The sequence below is a fragment of the Tiliqua scincoides genome, chromosome 3 (genome assembly GCF_035046505.1).
Source record: "Tiliqua scincoides isolate rTilSci1 chromosome 3, rTilSci1.hap2, whole genome shotgun sequence".
Taxonomy (NCBI): domain Eukaryota; kingdom Metazoa; phylum Chordata; class Lepidosauria; order Squamata; family Scincidae; genus Tiliqua; species Tiliqua scincoides.
Window position 1 is genome coordinate 38,601,246 of NC_089823.1, and position 23,430 is coordinate 38,624,675.

The following is a 23,430-nucleotide window of genomic DNA, read 5'->3' on the forward strand; positions in this document are numbered from 1 at the left end:
TGTTGTAAAAGGAGAAGAACCAGGACTCCACAGCCATGCCAGTGGCTGTTTCTGCTACAGCATTTGCGTGGAATTAATTCTTTCACTTGCACAAAGGGCAAACGGGGCTTCATTTCTGTGTCATATCATATGAATTGCACAGTAGTTCTGGGGACTAAGCAATCTGATAGTTTAAGTTAGTTTTAATTTTCAAATTTGTCATTTGATTTATAACTAGTTGCATTGGCCCCAGATATTAAGGAAGGGCTAATAAGGCAAGATGGTGTCTTGACTTGGACCACTGAATATTCATGATGTCTTAAATTTGTTCTTTCAGCTGCTTTTGATCACTTTTAAATGACGCCATTCTTAATTTGTACATTGTCATGGTCTAGAAACCTTTTACTAAGTATTAAAAATTACACTTAGGAAAAACTTGCCAATTAAATTAAGTAACAAGTCATGCCAGAAGCATATGTAAAAATGTTTTACAGACTATCCAGAGAAACAAATAGTTATTAGATATATAATGAGCAAAGATCTCTGATGCTTCCACAATAAGGAAATAAAACTAATTTAATAGAAAGTAGGCAATTATACTTGATTAAATTATATGCTCTGTTTTAATGTCCTTGACAAGCAATTTTGTATATACTTACAGATTAAAACTGCATTCACCTCCATTTTGCTCCCCCACCCAGAATGGCTCCAAAGGGAAGGGGGAGGGGCCGCTTGCACACTGCAATGAGGCTCCCTGCAAAACTTAGTGCTTTGCATCCCCTTTAGCTATGCCACTGGCTGTATACACATTTTGCATGTTTTACCTTGGAATGACAGTTCCATAAGACTTCTTCAAAGATGCATGAAATAGCCAGAAATCTCAATTCTTGCCATTCTGAATACGCATCATGGTATTTTGCAGAATACCCAGTCCTTCAAAATGGAGTTAACAGAGTTTAGTCATGGCTGTACTGCAGCTGAGTGAGTGGTTCACAGACTGCCTTTTAAAAATTTAAAAGCCATTTCTGCCCAATGTTGCACATATGCAACAGGGCCCAAATGTGTGCACCTATGGGCTGGGCAAAAATGGGTTAATCATGTCAGTAATTTATATTGTATACATTTAATGAAAGTATTCAATGGGTCACACTGCTAATCCTAGACCTTGGTACATGTCTTTTCTCTTTTATTCTAGGAAATTGCAAACAAGGCTCCAGTGTTCATTGCCTTCAGATCTGCCACCAAAAAAAATATACAATATGATGATGTGCCAGAATACAAAGATCGGTTGAGTCTCTCAGAAAATTATACTCTATCGATAAGTAATGCAAGAATTGGTGACGAAAAGAGATTTGTATGCATGCTTGTAACGGAGGACAATGTATTTGAAGAGCCTACAATAGTCAAAGTGTTCAGTAAGTGCAGAGTATACTCTCTCTCTCTCTCTCTCTCCCTCCCTCCCTCCCTCCCTCTCTCTCTCTGCATATTGTCAACCGGCATGTTATAAAATGAATCAACATAGCGGCGTCCTCAATTATATTAAGCCATTCCGTGCAATCTTGACAAAGTTGTGTGGCAGTTGTTGAACCACATTTTGCAAATTTCAAATCATCTAGGATGTTATTAAACCATCTTTTCTTTGGTCTTCCTCTTGGTCTTTTCCCAGTGCTTTTGGCATTATGTGTTTGCTTGACTAAGCAAGAATTGTCCATACGCAACCTAGATCTTAAAACCTGCACTAAAGGTGGTTTCTCATTTGCTTGGGTCCATACATTTTTATTTCTCCAATGTTGCCATCACCTAACTTTCATTATTTTATGTAGGCCGCAGGTGGCAAAACTGTCTATTTTCTGTTGATCATGTTCAACAGATCTTGCAAGAGTTCAGATCTTGCAGCCATATAGCAAAGTTAGAATAATTAAGAATTTAAATTTTGTGCTTCTTGAAAGGTGCCTATTACTTCATACTGATTTTGTTAGATTTGCATATGTAGCTGTTGCTACACCAGTTCTTCTAATTGTTTCTGGACTGCCATGACAAAGAACTATAACAGCTCAAAACATTATTGCTTATACGTAGTCCTGCAGTTGAAGAATTCCTTGCATTAGATGGCAGGGAAACCTTTGGTTCACACTCAACAGCTCTTTTGTCATGCTAACATTTGAAACGGAACTTGAATGCGGAAGGTATGTAATCCTAGTGGACATCGCGCATGTAATTTATATGGATTTTCCTTCAAATATTACGGTGGCGCTTTGGATCTGACAGCAAGCACTGATAAGCCTGTGTCTGAAGCTGCTTTTCTTCAAAAACTCCTAAATGTAGGACTAAAACCAATGGGTTGAAACTACAGGGAAGCTGATTTAGGTTAGGGAAGAGGAAAAATTTTCTAACTGTAAGAGTGGTGTAGCATTAGAACAGTCTATCTCAGTGGTTTCCAAAGTCCTACTCAGACTTTGGGATCACAGTAAGTTGTTGCAGGGGTGGGGCAGGAGCAGGGCAGGTGGCCCCGATGGCACCGTAGCAGTCATGGTGCCGCGGGGACCCAGGTACATTGTAACATACCTGTGGGCGTCCTATAGCCTCCTGGAGGGTCGAGGAGACTTGCAGCCCCCTCTGCGACCTTCCGCACAGCTGCACAGTTTGCTATCATGCAAACTGAACATGACCCCCAATAGCAGATCAGAGCTCAGTACAGCTATGCAGAGGGGGCTACAAGCCTCCACAATTCTCCAGGAGGCTTCAGGATGCCCTGAGGTACATTGCAGTGTTCCTCAGTCCCTGTGGCACTGCAATTGCTGTGACACTCTTTGGGACCCATTCCTGGGCCCCTCCCCTTAAGGCAATGGTTCTCACGCATTTAGCAATGGGACCCACTTTTTAGAATGATAATTTGTTAGAACCCACTGAGAGCGATGTCATGACCAGAAGTGATATCATAAAACAAAAAATTTTAACAATCCTAGGCTGCAATCCTACCCGCACTTACCCAGGAGTAAGTCCCATTTACTGTCATTGTTAACAGCTTATACATAGTAGCTTGTTAAAAGTACAGGTTTGTAACATTTCCCCAATTGCAGTCACATACCATGGTAGCATTAAGTCTAATATATTAAAAATAAAATATTGAAATGAATGGGGACCCACCTGAAATGGGCTCGCAACCCACCTAGTGGGTCCCGACCCACAGTTTGAGAAACACTGCCTTAAGGGGAATGGCCCCTTTCTGGTTCCCCCGATGGGCTGTCCCTCATTGCAGGTTTGCAAAGCATGGATGACCACCTCTCAGGGATGCTGTAGCAGTTGCTTGAACTGAGCTGGGGTGGGCTAGATGATCTCTAAGTCCCTCCCAACTTGTACATTCTATGATTCTGCCAGCACAATCCTATGCATGTCTAATGAGAAGTCTAATTGAATACAATAGGACTTGTTCTAAATAAGCATGTATAGGATTGCATCCTGTTTGAGTAAAAGGATAGATTATATTTTCCCCTCAAGCCATTACAATTTTGTTGCCCTTGATATAGACTGTTTATCCTTAATGTTTTCACAAGGTAAAATGTAATTATTCATTATTATGTAACATGTGGTATTTTTTTTTTTTAAATCTCATTGTCAGTTGATGAAACTATTTAAGAAATAGTTTTCAAAGATCACAGTCATCCTGATAAAATATTTTCAAGGGACTGGAAAAATAAAATAATATCCTGCCTTGGTTTAGTGAGGAAGAGCTGTGCTACAGGGTCAGGAAAATGCCAGATGCTTATACAACTCTATTGGAAAGTTATCAAGTGCCAACTCAAGGTTAACATAACATTGTTTCATATTGTATGTATTTTATGGTACACATGAATAGTAATATTAGGAATTCAGTGTACTGGAACAGTGAAGAAATACTATGAATGGGTAATTTAGCTGACTTCGTAAAAAAACAAAACAGGGGCATTTGGAATTTTCTGAATTTAAGTGAAATAAGTCACTGAAAAGTTTCACATTTAAATTAATTTACATTACGTTTTTCAGTAAGAAGAAACTCTGGATTTATTTAGGAATGTCATATGTTTGCTCCATGAAATGAATTAATTGCATCTACAGATGCGGTTGGCATTTGGTATTGCTCTGCCCAAAATGCTGGCTATCTGAAAATCAAATCCTGAAGGATTCCCCTACCCCCAGGACTGCCCTGAAATAATCTGAGGAGACCATCTTGAATGCCCTGTGACTGTCAGAGGTTTGTTTGGCAGGAATGAAGGAGAGGGCCCTTTTTGCTGTGATGCCCAGTATATGAACTTTTCCGCCCCAAGAAATAAAGTTAGTCCCATCTCAATTTCCTTTTTGCAGCTTCTTAAACACCCCCCCCCCTTTTTTATTTTTTTGCACACAGCTCCAAATAGCATTCATGATGCCTGCTGAAGGCCGGAAGTTATGTCATTAAGCAGGTCATGACTAGAAATAAGCACTTTTTTCTCTCTCAGGAACTCATCAGCCTCAAATGACAAAAAAAAAAAATAATAAGCATATCTTAAGAACATAAGAACAGCCCCACTGGATCAGGCCATAGGCCCATCTAGTCGAGCTTCCTGTACCTCCCAGCGGCCCACCAAATGCCCCAGGGAGCACACCAGATAACAAGAGACCTGCATCCTGCTGCCCTTCCTTGCATCTGGCATTCTGACATAGCCCATTTCTAAAATCAGGAAATACACATCACATGCACATACACATCATGGCTTGTAACCTGTAATGGATTTTTCCTCCAGAAACTTGTCCAATCCCCTTTTAAAGGCGTCCAGGCCAGATGCCATCACCACATCCTGTGGCAAGGAGTTCCATAGACCAACCACATGCTGAGTAAAGAAATATTTTCTTTTGTCTATACTAACCCTCCCAACGATCTTGGTCATATGGCCGTAGGTTTTCATGGTCAGCAACAATTCAACATATCCAGGTGGGAAAATCATGAATGTGTTAAAAGATTAAAATCCATGTGGCTAAAATCCACATGGTTACACACCAGCTAGACACCCCAGAGAGTATAGGATAACCTGTGAGTGCAATCGGGTCTACATAACTCCACCAAACATTATATAGAAACCAGACTTGCAGAACATGAGAGGCACTGCTGTCTATTGCACCCTGATCAATCAGCAATAGCAAAGCATGCAAGAGAAAGAGGTCATCAAATAATTTTCAAAGCAACACAAGTTCTTTCTAATAATAGATTTTATTTCTCAACACTTTACAGAGAAGCTGTAGAAATATTTGAACATTTCCAAAATATCAACAGAAAAGTAGAGGCTCTATATATTAGCAATGCCTGGCTTCCAGTCTTAAAAAAGAACAGACATTAAAGAGCTTTATAAGGAAGAGGTTCCCAGCAGAGACGGAATACTGTGAATTAGGCTGAGTTTAATTTAAGAATGCAGTCAGCAAAATGGAGCTCTACAGCTAAGCAACTTCTACTGCTGTTTCTGGCTTTCTCTCTAACAACGTGTCCTATCCAGGCCCCTTTCCCTGATGAAGTTCTGAAAAAGTTACAGAACAAAACGGACTCTTTTCACCACATGGATTTTAATCTTTTAACATAACTATGATCTTCCCACTGGATATGTTGAATTGTTGGAAATCTTGATCATATTTTCAAGATATGGGAGAGCTGGATCATCATGCGTGCTGCCCTTTTAGCAGTGACACCTCAGCACAGCCCAGCAGATGGAAGTGGCTGACAGTGCTGGGAGAGCATATCCAAAGGATGGATAAAGAGTTTCCGGAGCCTCATCTGACCTGCAGGCCTTATTTGACATCCCATTCTCGGTTACTTTGACACTTCCCTTTTTGTTTGAGGAAAGGTGGAATAGAAATACTTTGAAGTAAATAAAAATTGTCTTTGAAGATAGAACAGAACAGAAGCACCACGTACTTATCTTAGTACTATGATGCCCAAAACATTCACAGCTGAGAAAAAAGTTTTAGGCATTTGCAGTGCTTGCTTCAAAGAAGAGAACACCGTAAGTGCCAGAATTATTTTTCAGGTTAGATTTAATTCAGAGCTGCTGAAGAATTTCCAGGAAATCCACCCACAGTCATTCTTCCAAACTCCTTTGCCTCAGACTTAACTGTCTGGTCTCTGGCAGGGGCAGCAATAGCCCTACCCAACACAGGGACATTTTGCTTGAAGGGATGATATCAGGAGCAACTGGGAGAGAGACAGAGAGGAAAAAGCAGTTGGGGTGGGGAATGCCTCTGAAATAAGCAAAAGCTATTTTTCTTTTTCTTATAAAGAACAGTTTGGCTTATTTCCAAGGCAATATGATGCAAGTCAAAGCCAGCTCAGCCATCTCTAGTCCACAATACGGTAGCTTTTCTACTGTGTTTTTTTTTTTCCCCATTGTCAACTAACACAGGGAAAATGACAGAAAAGGTATAAAAATAAACATAGCAGAAAGAAAAGGGAGTTGATCTATTATTCAGATTTGTTCTCGTTAACTAATTTATGTAGAAGAATGTTGTATGTTTCCATCACTTCTTTTAGTTTCATTTATATTGTAAGCATTCCCTGACATTAATAAGTGACAGTAAAGTCTGTTCAGAAAGTTGCAAGTCAAAAGTGAGATGAAACAAGGAACAATACTTTAGCTTCAAACTGCTAACTGTGCAGTTCATCTCCTTGATTTGTTACTATTGTGTTTTTAAAGGGTTAACAATTAGATGAGCCAGGTTTAATCACTAGGTGAAGTAACACACTTTTATAGGACTGAATCAGACTAACACCTCAATCTCATAGACATTCTAGCAGAGATGGTGCAGAAAATAGTTGTTCCAACATAGCTGCAGAAGCACGTAAATGACACAAGTGGAGCAAGCTTGTCCTCCTTTGCGGGCCATCAGTTGCAATCCTATTAGAACAGTAACTACAATATAGCAAGGATGTTAGACTGTGCCAGCGCCAGCAGAGTTAGCGTTGTGTAACCAAAAGACCTTTGGGGTATAAGTAATGGTTTTGCATTCAGTCCAGTGGGGTCTTGCCCTAATCTGGAGGGTCTTTTTTGCTAGCCTCAAGATTTTTTGCTAGCCTCAAGATTTTTATAACTGGGAATGCTTATGATTCGCTTTGGTTCATCCATATGCAAATCACATGGTCTACTATTCAGCCGTGGTTCCTTCCACACATGTGTGACGTCCTGTGTCTTCGGCTCTTCTACTGCCCAAGTACCTCTCCCACATTTTCATGTTGCATGTGTGCTGCTTTTCCTTTGTGGCGTCTGTCAATAGTGGCATTCCCAGCTCAGTAGCAGTAAACCAGGTGTTCTACGCTTGCACAGTGTCCCGGATCAACCTGACACTAGCACAACATCACCAAAAATTCCTGCTCTTGCTTTCCTTTACATAGCCCAATAAGAGTCTCATTATAATTGATTATTTTTGCACGGTTTCCCCTTCATAAAGATTATCTAAGGTAGAGAAAACGTCAGATGTGAAGCAATCCTAACTTTCTTTACAGTAAATTGTACATAGCTGAATGTTGTGTTTTTTTCCTCCGGAAAATTGAAATAACGCATCACCCAAATGCCACAATGTCTTCTGAATATTTTTTTTTTCTTTTTAAAAACAGAGCAGCCATCACAGCCTGGAATTGTCAGTCAAGCAAATTTTCTTGAAACAGAACAGTTAAAAACAGTGAGTGAACATTCTTTCCATTAAGCCCCTTTAAACTGGTTTGCCTTGTTGAGTTGTTTCCCTCTTAAACCATGTGTATTCAAAGGGTGTATACGGGTCACGCTAGAGCAAAATGCTGTGTAGGTGCATTCAGTACACAGAAGGAAGAAAAGAAAAGGATTAAGAGAGTCTCGAGCAAACATACTTGCCTGAAACAAGGAACAAGTAATAAATTCTAGTAGAGTTGGCCAACTACCTTCTTTTTGGTGTATATGTAATACCAGTTTTACAGAAGCTTCCTTACTTGTACACACATTCCAGAGAGATGTTCATGATTTGTTCATAAATTCAGCATCACTATTATTGGTAGCAAACATAATAATGGGGGTTCTGGAACCCCTAGTGGATTAAAAAAAAAGTTAGTGGATATCAAATCAGTTAAAAAATAGCTTTAAAGATCTATTTCCGGATTTGGAACAAATAATGCATTAATTTAAAAAGCGTATGATGAGCAATGCTCATGGTTATTCATTACTTCTGTATCTATATAGAATTCAAGGCTTGTAGTGCATACCAATGTAACAATAAAATCAATATGATTTATAGGCCATTAGTGTAACACATAATTTATATATAATGACAACATAATATTCCCCAATCTTTACCTAGTTACTACATGTCCATGAAGAGTCTAGATAAGAGTCTTGCAGTGTTCCAAATTATGTCGGATTTGGTCTTTGACGGGTCTGCAAGGGAACAGACTTGCATGGTTATGAGAGAGCTATTGAGAATGCTTTTCTAGATTCCCCAATTCTCACGTGGTGGTCATTTGTTATTGACAAGTTTTTACCTTTGGTTCTGGAGGATGACATTTTGAGGTATTCGACATGTCTGATATCCACGAAAGGGTTGATATGAGTCCTAGGCTGATCTCTGCTAATCTGAACGTAGGCAGTAATCTACCTACCTATATACCAGTGATCTACCTACCTACCTACTACCATGAGCTGTGATACACTTCAAATTAATGGCTCTTGCAGAAGCCATTTTGCCTAATTAATTACTACTTTCCTTTGGACTCTTACTTGTGATATAGGGCCAGGTCAGACATGATGGTTCCATGTGTCACGTAAAGAGTGATATGGGTGTAAGGGAGGATGGGTGACTGAACCATTTCTTCTCCTGCACTCTTTACAATTGCTCCAACCACTTTCATTCCCCATTCTTCATTCAGTTTTTTGTATGGGAATTGGGCAGACATGTGGAAAGATTCACAACTCTCCCATTGTTGCATTCATTTGAATCTTAACATTACAGAATTAAGTCTTTTGTGGAAGATACAACCCTCTAGACAAGTACATAAAGGATATGATGGTTCAGAGGACAGTGTCTCATATATGTTGGACCCAATAGTTGTAAACATGGATACAAATGAACAGGCAGTTCTATAATTACTTGAATTTCAAGTAACCCAGTCATTTCTTTGGTCTTTTTTAGCTTGGGGAATGTATTGCAAAGGATGGTTATCCAGAAGGGAACCTCACATGGTATAAGAATGGAATAGTTTTGCAGCCTGTTGAAGGAGGTAAGTTTTTTATTTCTCTCTCTCTCTCTCCAGAACCGAATTTGCATACTGGTATCCATATGTGTGTGACTTTGCAAATTGGTTTCAAATAATCCACTAGTATAGTGATTTTCAGTCTTTTTCATCTCATAGCATGGTGACAAGGCACTATGGCACACCTTTTTTTTTTTGCCAATTGATAAGGCACACTGTGCTGCCAATGGGGGGCTCACATCCCCCAATGGCCCTACTAATAAATGATCCTCTCCCAAATTCCCACAGCACACCTGGGAACCATTCTCGACGCATCAATGTGCACAGTGGTTGAAAGTGGCTGCATTAGAAGTACTTTTAGTAACTCACTTTAGATCTGTCACCAAACCGATGCTCTTACCTACAGTGCTGTAATTAATATAGCAAATATCAGCCGGATTATGAGACTGTTTTTACACAAGTGTTGATTTTAGTAACTTTTGAAAATTTTAAAGAGTTGTCTTTAAATATCTATATTTATAGAGATAGTTATAGATATAGTGGTATCATAAGATCGTTTACTGTGACAATGACTCACCTGGAAATTTCTTCTTCCAGTGATGCGTAACTACTACGCCCTAAACCTTAAACATTTGTTCTGGCAATGAATACTATCTAGTGATGGAAATCTTAGTGTCTTCCAATGTTTTAGTTTGCTTCTAATGTATGTATGGCTTTCTCAAGACAACTCACAAAATATATTTGCAAATGTCCTTAGTATAGGCTAAATTAAATATGTAAATAATGAATAATGGTTCAGTTCCCCCATGAAAGGTCTGTTTATATCACATAAATATCTTGTCGCTGTCCCTCCAGCCATGCTTACTGTTTCAAAGTGCAAGAAAGAAGCAGGAAACAGGGGCCTCTTCTGTGGCCTAGTTAAGGAGAAACCCTATTTCCCCCATAACCATCTTCAACCATTATGTTTTGGGACCAATTTCAGAAGAAGTGCTAGAGATGGCAAGGAGAACATCAAAAGAGATCTGGTAGTCCTATTTGGAGCAGCCTTCAGTGGGAAGGAATGCTCTTTAATACTTGCTGTTTTAGTAATTTCTGTGAGCTACCTTCAATGGAAGGCAGGCTACAAATGTGTCAGATAAATAAAATGAAAAGTCTGCCTTTTCTTTCAAAAGCTGTTGTCATAAGTGAGCAAACAAATGTGGATAAAGCAAGCGGGCTCTACACGGTCACGTCTGTTCTAGAATATAAGCCAACAAAGGAAGACACCAATGCACAGTTCACTTGTACAGTCTCATATTATGGGCCATCAGGACTGGAAACAATACGGTCGGAATCCACGGTCTTCAACATTCACTGTAAGTTCATAAATGTCTCTTTGCACAACATTGAAAGGGTCTCTGTTTTCAAAGGTCCTGTGAAAATTAAAGTTCATGAAGTGCAGAACTTGAAATGGGTATTATCCCTGCACTGAGGGTTTAAAGGTTTTCATTAAACAGATAAGATAAAGATTAAGGACTGAACGAGGAATAGTTGATATGATAAGCAGACAAGATGCTTTATGCTTATTTATGAAATATTTCCTGTTACAAGAGAGAGTCTTTAGCAGTGGCATAGCTAATGAAAGTGTAGCTCGTACTAAACTCAAAATGATATCCCGGAAGTGACATCGCACCCAGACTTTTTTGAAAAGTGGAAGATGGGGCAGTGGCATAGCCAAGGCATCTGCTACCCGGGATTAAAGAAGATTTTGTAGCACCCCATGACAAAATTTAATTAAGTAAATAAATAAATAAAACGTTTTCTGGTTAATTTGCCATAACTATTGATAGAATACAGACGTTCTAATGTGGTTTGTTTCATTGCATTTGGCACTAAATTACCTTTTCAATAATATATGACATGGTGGTATTATTCATACATACCAAGGTTTTCACAGTTTGGCCAATAGTGTCAAGCTCAGTTTGTTGCCCCCCCCCCAAGCTTGTTGCTTGGTGCAATTGCTACCCCCTGCACCCCCTTACCTACACCACTGGTCTTTAGGATGCATGTGACTTGCTGAGACTGTTTCAACACCATGGAAGAAGATTCCAGTACCATACCATACCATAAACCTTTATTGGCATTAAAACAATAAATAACGATATCAGTAACCAACACATTGCATGGTGAGGGATGCAAACATCATCACGCTGTACAAGAACAAAGGTGACAGGGGTGACTGCAACAACTACCGCGGCATCTCTCTCCTTAGCGTTGTAGGAAAGCTGTTTGCCCGAGTTGTACTAAAGAGGCTCCAGGTACTTGCAGAGAGCGTCTATCCAGAATCGCAGTGTGGATTCCGAGCCAACAGGTCCACCACTGATATGGTATTCTCCCTTAGACAACTGCAGGAGAAATGCAGGGAACAACGACAGCCACTCTTTATAGCCTTCATAGATCTCACAAAGGCTTTCGACCTGGTCAGCAGAGATGGCCTCTTCAAGATTCTCCCCAAGATTGGATGTCCACCCAGGCTCCTCAGCATCATCAGATCCTTCCACAAGGACATGAAGGGCACTGTTGTCTTCGATGGCTCCACATCAGACCCTTTTGACATCCGAAGCGGAGTGAAGCAGGGCTGTGTTCTTGCACCAACCTTGTTTGGGATTTTCTTCGCTGTCCTGCTGAAGCAGGCCTTTGGAACTGCAACAGAAGGCATCTATCTCCGGACCAGATCAGACGGAAAGCTCTTCAACCTCTCCAGACTGAGAGCAAAATCCAAAGTCCAGCTGAAATGTCTGCGTGACTTCCTCTTTGCCGACGATGCAGCTGTCACTACCCACTCTGCCAAAGATCTCCAGCAGCTCATGGATCGTTTTAGCAAGGCCTGCCAAGATTTTGGACTGACAATCAGCCTGAAGAAAACACAGGTCATGGTTCAGGATGTGGACTCACCTCCCTGCATTACAATCTCTGAGCATGAACTGGAGGTTGTCCATGACTTTGTGTACCTTGGCTCAACGATCTCCGACACTCATTCTCTCGATGCCGAGCTAAACAGGCGCATCGGTAAAGCAGCTACCACGTTTTCCAGACTCACAAAGAGAGTCTGGTCCAACAAGAAGCTGACGGAACATACCAAGATCCAGGTCTACAGAGCTTGCGTCCTGAGTACACTTCTGTACTGCAGCGAGTCATGGACTCTTCGCCCACAACAGGAGAGGAAACTGAGCGCTTTCCACATGCGCTGCCTCCGACGCATCCTCGGCATCACCTGGCAGGACAAAGTTCCAAACAACACAGTCCTGGAACGTGCTGGAATCCCTAGCATGTATTCACTGCTGAAACAGAGACGCCTGCGTTGGCTTGGTCATGTCGTGAGAATGGATGATGGCCGGATCCCAAAGGATCTCCTCTATGGAGAACTCGTGCAAGGAAAGCGCCCTACAGGTAGACCACAGCTGCGATACAAGGACATCTGCAAGAGGGATCTGAAGGCCTTAGGGATGGACCTCAACAAGTGGGAAACCCTGGCCTCTGAGCGGCCCGCTTGGAGGCAGGCTGTGCAGCATGGCCTTTCCCAGTTTGAAGAGACACTTTGCCAACAGTCTGAGGCTAAGAGGCAAAGAAGGAAGGCCCATAGCCAGGGAGACAGACCAGGGACAGACTGCACTTGCTCCTGGTGTGGAAGGGATTGTCACTCCCGGATTGGCCTTTTCAGCCACACTAGACGCTGTGCCAGAACCACCTTTCAGAGCGCGATACCATAGTCTTTCGAGACTGAAGGTTGCCAATACAGAACCAACACATTGGCTGTATTGCCGAGGGAGAAAATCGCAACAGGGGACTGGAGGGGGAGGAAGAGGGGGAAACAAAAGGGGGGGTATAGAGTCAGGATGGGGGTTTTAGCTTAAGAGCCGCGGAAAGAAGTTCTGCTACTGCATTAGTAGTGGCCACTGAGTTATCACTCAGGAGGCCAAGTAAGAGATCGGTAGAAATGCCAGAGAAGGAGGACAGCAAAGATTTCAAGTGTGTATCTCGAAGAGTTTGGTGGGCCGGGCAACAGAGTAATATCTGGCCCACTGTGTCCGGTTCTAGGATACAAAAAGGACATAATCTACGATCACACGGAATATTGGAGGAGGATTCCAGTATGGATGGAAATTGGTAAAAAAAAAAAAAAAAAGACTAATAACATTTATAAAGAAGAAATTCAGTTACAGACAAGGAGAAGACTTCACTAGCACTTAAAATTTTTGTGACCACAGCAAAGAAGCTATTGGTTTTTCCAAAGGCATGTAGGAAGCTGCCCTGGCTGAGTGAGATTCAGTTCCATCATGTTCAGTATTGACTCTGTACTGACTAGTTGTGGCTCTCCAGAATTTTGTGTTAAGGTCTTTTCCAATCCCGATCTTGAAATGGGGACGTTTTTGATCCATTCCAGATTATCAGCAATGAATATACACATTTGTTGCTTTGTCATTGTGAAGGATCAGGATGGTGTTTTCATTGCTATTATCCCTGTTGCTAGAGTGTCTGTCATAGTGAAATCTCATTTTCCCAGTGCAAGAGCAAGAGTTTGTTTCCAAAGTTGCCACCCCGCCCCCCACAAAGCTCACATGTTCCCTGCAGCTTGGGATGTCAACTACTGCTTCATATCATGACATCACTGATACTGAGCAACATATCCCTTTCTTTCTCCAAAGCCCAAACCATTCTTAAGACTTTAAGAAAATGTTTTGTGTTTCATGATTCCATTGCCATGGGGAGAAGTGGTTGTAATTGCTATATGAACCTACAGGCCCCCCCCCCATCCCCACACACACTTGCACAGTGATCAACTTATGAAAGCTGGGGCTCTCTTGGTCTCATGGAAGCATTGTGGAAGAAATTGCTTCCATTGCTTTTCAGAATTCATTGTCTGCACACAGCCTCAGTGAAGAGAGAACGATCTGTGTAGCTGAGACATTCTGGATTGACTAAAAGGGGGAGAAATATAAGAGGAAAATGAAGAACAAGCCTACAATAGTCTGCACTTGAGATGACACAAGCAAAGAGAGAGGCTTTTAACAGTAGGTATAGAAAAGGAGTGGTTTTTTGAAACGGTTGAAGTGGTGGCAGAGTTTGACAGTCATTCTGGCATGGGAAGAGATGAAAAGGAAGAAATCAATGGTAAAAATCAAGCTTGAAAGCCTATGTATTTGTTCTAACATTGCAGCTAAAATATTAGAGATAAGTAATAAAACAGATGCCATGTCAATTTCAGGATTGTTTTTATTGCTGTTTGACCTCTTGATTGCTAGAATTATCACAGCCAGAATAGAAGCTCTAAAGGAATCTTGTGATGAAATGAGAATTGTAAGATGTGCTAAGTGATGAGAATAATAATAACTAAATACAAAATGCAATGGTAGCTGGCTACCTTTGGAAACTCCTTTAGGGGATTAGAGTGAGACAAATGCATGCCAAAGTGTAAATTGTAAGAGCACAATGTTTTCAAGCACCCCAAAAAATCCTTTATTGCTCAGAATGCTCCTCTGTGCTATAATAGTTTCTTTATCATGCCATAACTTCAGACCCACGCGGGAACTCATGTAATCACTTTCCTAGTACAACTCACAGTCCTCATCAGGAGACTGAGAAGATGTAAAGGACTAACTCACTGCTATCTAGGAAGGTTTATGGTATATTTGGAGCAGGTTGGGGAAACGAGAATGCAATTTTTTTCATTCTGTGCTTGGCATACTATGAAGCAATGAAAACGAAGGGGGGAGGGAAGGGGCAATTGGTGTGAAATTATTCTTCTATGTGCCTTTAACCAGGATAAATTGCTCCCTTTAAGACAGTTTTATGTCTACTTTAGGGACTGAAATGCACATATTTGTTGGAGAGCTACACTTACTTCATTTTCTATAGCAACAGCTCCATATGGAACAAAAACGTAACTGATATCAATAAAAATAATGCATTTTTCAGTAAGTTAAGGATCTTCATAATTGAAATTAAGGCATATACCACTATCTAAACACTGTGTCTAAACACGTGTCTATCTAAACACTGTATTGTCCAACTGTGGAGGCCTGTGTTTTATGTTCTGGCAGCATGATGCAATACAGGTTGAGCCTCATTATTTGCGTTGGGTTCCTTTCCAAGCACTCACTTTTATGGATAGCAAAAAATGCACTATAGCAAATCAATTTAAAAAGCAAAGTTTCTTTGCTCCAGTGATTTAAAAACAGCCTTGCCGACCTTTGTGATGTGAAATAAGAGTCATTAAGAAGGCAATCCATCAATCAGTCATCCTCCAAGCACTTAGAAAGAAAGGCCTTCACTCAGCCCCTCCCTTCACCAATGCAAAGTGATCACCTTTCTGTTGGGGGGGAGGGAGGGGCCTGCTGGAGAGAGAAGGATTGATTTATTGTCAGCCAGCTGCTCGCTCGCTCGCTCTCTCTCTCTCTCTCTCTCTCTCTCTCTCTCTCTCTCTCATATTAAGGAGGCTATTGTTAAAAGACTGTTCAGTTTTTTAAACTGATTTTAAAGGGATGCATTTTTCCCCTTCTCCAGGGATCAGAACATTCCTTCTCATTTGCAGGAGCCATTCGTGTTGAGTCAAATCCATGCATAAAAAACCGTGTATAAATAGGCTGGACCTATATATCTAATTGAGACCCCATGAACTGCAAGAGAAATATTGGCAAGGGGTTGTGAGTCTTCTTTTTCTCCCCAGCATTCTCAGGTCAATCTATGGAGAACAAGTGGGTTTATGATAAGAAGAGAGGAGGCCAGGGTTACACTGTATATTTTCAGGGCATGGAAACCTGAGATATTAGGAATTCATACCAAGGTCAAACAGATAAAATATTTATTACTTTATTTTTCACATTTTTATACCGCCCTTCCTCCAAAGAACTCAGGGCGGTGTGCACAGCTACTCCCCTCCTCCTTGTCCTCACAACAACCCTGTGAGGTAGGTGAGGCTGAGAGAAAGTGACTGTTCCAAGGTCACCCAGGAAGCTTCGTGGCTGAGGGGGGATTTGAACCTGGATCATCCAGGTCTAAGTCCACCTCCCAAACCACTACAGCACCCTTGCCTGGGATTTACCTGGGCTGTTGCCTAATGCAAGGAGATCTATGGAAGGAGATTTCTTAACCGCTAATTAACACTGCCCAGCTTCATGCTGTGCTGGAATTCAGGAATGGATCTAGGTCTGCCTCATCTGTTAAATGTACTCAGGAGCAATAATGCCTCAATTCCTTACTATTGTCATGCTTTACACAGTACTATATTAGCAAACTGTAATGGACTATTGGTGGGACACTGTGAGATACAGGAAGCTAGATGGGCCTTTGGCCTGAGCCAGCAGGGCTTTTCTTAGGTTCTTATGAAATAGTTAACCAATTTTTTTTTTCACTTAAGAATAATACCTCATTGAATTCAGAGAGTCTTACTTTCAAGTAAACATGCATTGTAGGCAACCTTCAGGCTCGAAAGACTATGGTATCGCGCTCTGAATGGTGGTTCTGGAACAGCGTCTAGTGTGGCTGAAAAGGTCAATCTGGGAGTGACAATCCCTTCCACACCGGGAGCAAGTGCAGTCTGTCCCTGGTCTGTCTCCCTGGCTATGGGCCTTCCTTCTTTGCCTCTTTGCCTCAGACTGTTGGCAAAGTGTCTCTTCAAACTGGAAAAGGCCATGCTGCACAGCCTGTCTCCAAGCGGGCCGCTCAGAGGCCAGGGTTTCCCACTTGTTGAGGTCCATCCCTAAGGCCTTCAGATCCCTCTTGCAGATGTCCTTGTATCGCAGCTGTGGTCTACCTGTAGGGCACTTTCCTTGCACGAGTTCTCCATAGAGGAGATCCTTTGGGATGCGGCCATCATCCATTCTCACGACATGACCGAGCCAACGCAGGCGTCTCTGTTTCAGCAGTGCATACATGCTAGGGATTCCAGAACATGCATTATGCTTCACTAATATTTGCATCTCTGTCACAGTTGCATGTGCAGCATTGAAACACCTACTGAGCTCCAGAGTATAAAGAGTGAAGTTTTCAGCTGTGGCACATTCTAAAATGTTGGAATTATTTGCATTCTGCACCAGTGATTAACCATGCATGATTAGCAAGCATATTAAATCCTATTCTGCTGTCTGACAATGTAATTAGGGTAGCTTCTTTATGCAGCTACCTTCCTCCAGAGACGGGTGATATCACACCACTCCTTATTTAATAATGGAACTTATTTAGTGAGGAGCTTAATGGGCGGGAGATCTATCATGCATCGGAAAGCATCGTTATCATCTTCATTCCAAAATACCTTCCTATATTAAGCAATGATTCCAGCCACTTAATCAACAAGAGTCGTTGTCAGTGACTCATTCCACTGGCATGGGAAATGTTTTGCAGTCCTTCACCTTGAACCACAGATGCAGAAGTGTTTTGCCGCTCATCATTTGCCTCTATTCCTCCCCCAAATAGGTGGTGGGTGCTGCCAAAACTGACAGCTTACAATTAATAAATGAAACATAATATATAAAGACAATGAATAAAATCAGAAAAAAATAAACCAATTGGAAAGGGGCAAAACTACCATAGATACTCGCCTATAGTACGTGTGAAATTTTTGCCAAGTAATCAAGCTCCAATTATCACTTCGCCTTATCTCCGGGTCAATCAAAGGGAAGAGCCTTTCAACTCTGAAAAGTTTCCTTTCTCAAGCAGCAGGCAGGCACAGCTCCTTAGAAGCAATTTGTTGACCTTTTATTCTCCTTCCTTCTGTTGCAGCCTGGGTCTGCTTTGCAAATGCTTGCAAAGCAGGTCTGTTTTTTGAAACACCAGGATGGGAATCCTCCTTTCCATTTGAAGCAGGCTACAATTGAATGCACCCTTACATAAGAATAACACCCATGAGGAGCAGTGGGTCTACTTCTCAGTAAAAGGGGTTGCAAATATGTGCAGGTCCATCTCTCTGCTGTGAATTGAATTGCACACGCCCAGTTATGTGTTATGGGTTGTATGTTGTACGTGGAGCTTCTGGCTTAACACACCAGACACCTTAAAGGTGAATTTGATTCATGGTTCTCCTGTAGTGGTTCCCACCCTTTTTCACTTGCATATCCCTTGGCAGCCCATTTCCATAAATTGTACCCTTCATATTAGCAAAACATTTGTAATTAATAATACAAGCCCTCATCTCCTCTCTATGAAAGCCCAGACTTCATGTATTCATCACATATTTTCTCTTTTCATCTGTTTGAAGAACAGAAGACTCTGCCTTTGCACTGTTTTGCACCAGAAGTGTGCTGAGAAATTTTGGGTGATGGATCACTTTCCATATTATGTTTCAGCTTTTTTACTGTGCTGGTTTTCAATCACTGGTTCATACATGAATTGATGACCAAAAACTAGCTATTGGTGACCAAAAACTAGCTATTTCACAGCCAACTAGCTACCTCCCTTCCTGCCTTGCTGGTTCTTGCAAGGCATTCCTGTCTTGAAAGGCATTCTGGAGCATGGCCTGCCTTTTTTGGCCATTATTCCATTCTTTTTCAAGTACCCCTAAAGTTCCTGTTGAGTGTCCCTGGGAGTACATGAATACCAGGTTGGGAACCACTGTTTTACTGGTATGTTGTTTACAGTGCACTTACTCTGATAGTGCTTACAAAAAGGTGATGAAGATCAGAATTTAAAAAGAATAAAAATGTATCTTATGATCTTTTACTATGTTTTTCATAAATTAGAGACTACAGTTCTTAGGTAACAATTCAGGATCTGGCCTCGAGTAAAATCAGACAAAACTATAGTCAGACACCCCCCTAAGTTTAACCCCCGACTTATCTGAGGATCATAGAAAATTCCATGATTGTTGACTCAAAATCTGCCCTCGACTTATCTGTGGGGTCGACTTATAGTTGGGTATCTGTGGTGTTTACACTCAGTGATCTGTTATTCTTGAGGCACAGGAGGCAGACAATCTATCTCCCAAACGCCAAATGAAACAAAAAGGTTTTGAGCCCTTGCTGAAACTCCATGGGGGAGGGTATAGAACTTAATTCCCATGGTAGGGAGTTCCATAATTGCCTGTTGTTCACTGAAAAACCATACCAGAGTACTCCATGCATTTATTTATAGACATGCTTTAGATTTTTAAAAATTAAGCTAGGAGAACAAATGGAGGCCATTCACTTGATAAGTGTGCAGAACAACCAGAGCTGCTGATGTAAAGCACATATCTTTATAGCATCCTAACAGAGTTTCAAAACCCTTTTCCAAGCCTGGAACTTATTAAATGTCACCTTATAGTTTATTCTGCTGTGAGAAATTGCTGTCTTCTACTTCTTCCATTAACATGACTGTTCTATTTAGCTTCTGCAAAGTTACTGGTAATCTGGATGGAAGAGATAATATGCATTAAACAATACCCTTCATCTTATCTTGTGTTTTAAAGAAACACTCAAAGTAGAGTGCAGCTTATAGCTCAACTCTATTCAACCTAACAGAAGTATATCACATTTACAGTTTGCTTGACGGTATTAAGGTGCTATGAAGTTCACCATATTTATCTTTTGAATGCCACTTCAGTAATCACTGTACAGAAATGCCTTACAAGACCTACCTCAGTTCGTATTTCATTTGACGTTGCCAAAGCCACTTATGCAGTTTCATCTAATATTAGCTCAATGTTCTGATATCTAGTCTTGTGAAACTCAGTTGAATTATGTCATAAGGTCAAAATTCAATGAAATAATTCTTCCTGAAATAACCGTGGTTATTCATATGTTAGTTAAATATGTTTTATTAAACTGTTAATTGTTATATAGTAACCTTTTCTTGTTGTATATGGTAATCAGAGCAGCCATAGCATGCAGACATACCAAAATGATATGATATGGTGGGGGAGGAGTGATCAGGGGGCTTAGGAAAGGCAAACTTTTCTTAATCCTAATATCAATACTTTGAAGTAAGCTCCTATGTGTTAATGAAGAGCAAACAGTTCCTAATAATACAGGCCAACACACATTTTGCTTCCTTAAACGTTACACCCATTCCTAGGTATATTTGGGGTGCCGATTCCAAAAATGGCATCCGTTTTGCCCTGTCACGTCTAGTTTTGGAGACACGACATAGCCTCTTTGGTGAATGGTTCAAGCAGCTTCCTCATGAGGAAGCTGCTTGAACCATTCACTAATGAGGCTATACTATATCGCCAAAACTAGACATGATAGGGCAAAACGGATGCCATTTTTGGAATCGGCACCCCAAATTCATATCAAACCACCATAAAGTTTGGGAAAAACTTTTCTGACCCTCAATTTTGTAGGCCTGTGTAATTAGAAGTTTGTTTCATTGTCTGTCCTATGTCCCATTGTATCCACTAAGAGTGCCTTTTAACAATATATTATTAAACGTTGCATCTTACTCAAATTGCAAAGGACGTGTCTGGGGCTGCCTAACAACTTTCCAACTTCAACTGTACTATAGTTCATACCTTATGAGAAATCTAAAATAGTAGTATTCAGCAAAAGGTGAAAACGTTTTTTCTTGGATTTTTAATGGTAAAAATATCCAGCAAGTTAAACAATTTAAGTATTTAGGAGTCTACTTTCATTACCAGCTATCCTGGGCGACTCACCATCAAGCTATGATTAGTGCAGCAAACTTGACATCTCAAGCAATTTACCGTTTTTTTCATACATGGAGCAATTCTTTTATCCCGGCTGCTGTAAAGATCTTTCAAGCCAAGGTTGTGTCCAAACTGTTATTTGCCTCACCTATTTGGATGTCTGCTGTTAATAGTTCTGTTGAAAGGATCCAGACATCTTTTCTTTACCATGTATTTGCTGTACTGCATTGTGTACCTTATGCTGTTTTATGTCTAGAAGCAGGAGCAATCAGACTAGAGACAGTGGCATGGCTTCATTCTTTCAGGTTTTGGATTCGTATCTGTTATATATATCAAACAATGATCCCTTCCTCAAGGGCATGTTATCAGATCCTTTTCACTTCTTGAATTCAAGCTATTTCTACAGAAAGTCAAACCATGGGTATTGCTCCGGACTCCTTGGGAGCTCTTCAACCATCCCAGGTGTTTAAGCTCCTCAAAGGAAGACTGCTAGATATTGAGCAACAAATATTACATGATGCAGCACAAAAATCCTGTTCTCCTTTATACATTGGTATACTACCAAATGTGCTGAGAATGGCTAGCTATCTTTCTTTCCTGAATAATCCACAGGAGTGACGTGCCCTCACCCTAGCAAGATGCAACACGCTACCCTCTAACTTCTTAACTGGAAGATTCAGTGCAGTCCTGTATGAAGCACAACTTTGCCCATGTAACAGCAAGACAGTAGAGTGCCTGACCCACACATTATTGTATTGCAATCTATATAAGGATATTCATTTACTCCACTTGGACCTCTTAGATACTCTCAAAATTTCCAGGACATCCTGACAAATTCATTCTGCAACATCTGCTGATGAATCGCTCATTACCCAATTAGCAACCTTTATAAAACTGGTAATACAGCGCCACAGAGCTCTCTCCCATTTAATCAGTTGGTATAAACTAATGTGTCCAGTGTTGTAAGAGTTATTAACATAGATAATACTAACTCATGATGATGCCTCTGTCAACCATAAAAATTTTATTCCTTGATCTTCTGACCTGCAATCAAAGTTAAAATGGCCTTAATGCTCATGTAACCTTTTGTACTATTTATTCCTACTTTTTTGTTTGTTTGTATGTCTCATATGCCAATAAAGGTGAATGAAATGAAATGAACCTTTGAAGCGGAAGAAATATCTGTGTAAACAGGACTTTGGTAGAACTTAGTATAGCATTTTAACAGAAAAGCTCCTTTTTTCTTTGTTTATTTGGATATGATCCAGAAGTCCTGTATGAACAGGAATTACATGGATGTTCTTTCAAACATAGTAAATCTGCACTTATTGAATAAATGGTTGATGCCAGTTTTGTCAGGTCCAGCCATGTCTGGGGGAGGACTAGGGGACCTGAATTAAGTCTTGCCTCCTAGACGGGTCATTGGCACAGTTGCCACTACACAAGCAGCTGTAAACCTGTTGGGGAGACTACACTCAGAGCCCTAGAACTGGATGCCAGGATCCAGAAAGGTCTTGTGGAGCACCGTTTGTTGTGTAAGTGGTTATCTGTCAAGCAGGGGAACTGTGCGTAGCAGATCCTTGCCACTGCTGCATTGAATGAGATGAACATTAAGAGAAAAATTTATTCATTGATTCTTGTGTCTTTACAGATCCAACAGAGAAAGTAAAAATTGAAGTACTTTCTCAAAAGAATACAATTAAAGAAGGTGATAACATCACCCTAAAATGTTCTGGAAATGGTAATCCCCCACCTCAGGAATTCTTATTTTATATTCAAGTAAGTACTGACTACTTGTGAATACTTTTTTCCCCTTTGTAACCTTTTGCACGAATACCAGGAGCCATCACATTTTAGTCACTAACTACTAAATCACTTTTGTACGACATGAATTTAAACCATCAGAAATCTGTGCCTTCTTAGAGATTATGACTGTTGATTTAAAAAATAGGGGCAATTCGGTCATTAACCCCTGCTAATTGGGTAAGAGGCACTTTTTCAAGCGGGTGCTCCTTTTTTTAGCAGGGGCAGAGTAACTGGCCCACCTCACCCCAGCAGTGTCTGTTCTCGTGGCTGTCTGCTGGTATTCTTTTGCATCTTTTTTAGATTGTGAGCCCTTTTGGGACAGGGAGCCATTTAGTTATTTGATTTTTCTCTGTAAACCGCTTTGTGAACTTTAGTTGAAAAGCGGTATATAAATACTGTTAATAATTAATAATAATAATTTCCAGTCAGTTGCTATGTAAATCTGGTCGTGGAGATATGTCATGTTTAACAAAGTTAGGCCGCATTCCTAACCAATTTTTCAGGACTGACATAAGGGCAATGCAGCTCCGAGGTAAGGGAACAGACATTACCATACCTTGAGGAGGCCTCCGTGATTGCCTCTCAACTGCAGGATGCAGCACATGCCCCACTGGCACAGCTATGCCAGTGCTGGAAAGTTGCTTAGGATTGCGCCCTTAGGGTGCTTCCAAGGCACCAAAATATCCTTGTCCAGACTAGATCAATTTCATTGGCTATAGGACGTATTTTTGTGCCATCTCAACGTACCCCACTTTGAAAGAAGTGGATGGTTCAGCTCTCTATGTAATTGAGGTAAGAAGTGGCTAAACAAAGCAACATAATGTCTCTCTTTCAG

At 40.8% G+C, this 23,430-nt stretch overlaps 1 protein-coding gene across 2 annotated transcripts in view; it reads left to right on the top strand.

The window, feature by feature from the left end:
- Positions 1 to 23,430, top strand: part of ALCAM (activated leukocyte cell adhesion molecule) — a 174,629-nt gene that overhangs the window by 116,255 nt on the left and 34,944 nt on the right. For both annotated transcript variants that reach the window (XM_066619881.1, XM_066619880.1), the window contains exons 3-7: positions 1,175 to 1,394; positions 7,592 to 7,656; positions 9,133 to 9,220; positions 10,366 to 10,548; positions 22,441 to 22,568. In XM_066619881.1, coding sequence (XP_066475978.1) covers positions 1,175 to 1,394; positions 7,592 to 7,656; positions 9,133 to 9,220; positions 10,366 to 10,548; positions 22,441 to 22,568 — 684 coding nt within the window. The remainder of the gene's footprint in view (positions 1 to 1,174; positions 1,395 to 7,591; positions 7,657 to 9,132; positions 9,221 to 10,365; positions 10,549 to 22,440; positions 22,569 to 23,430) is intronic.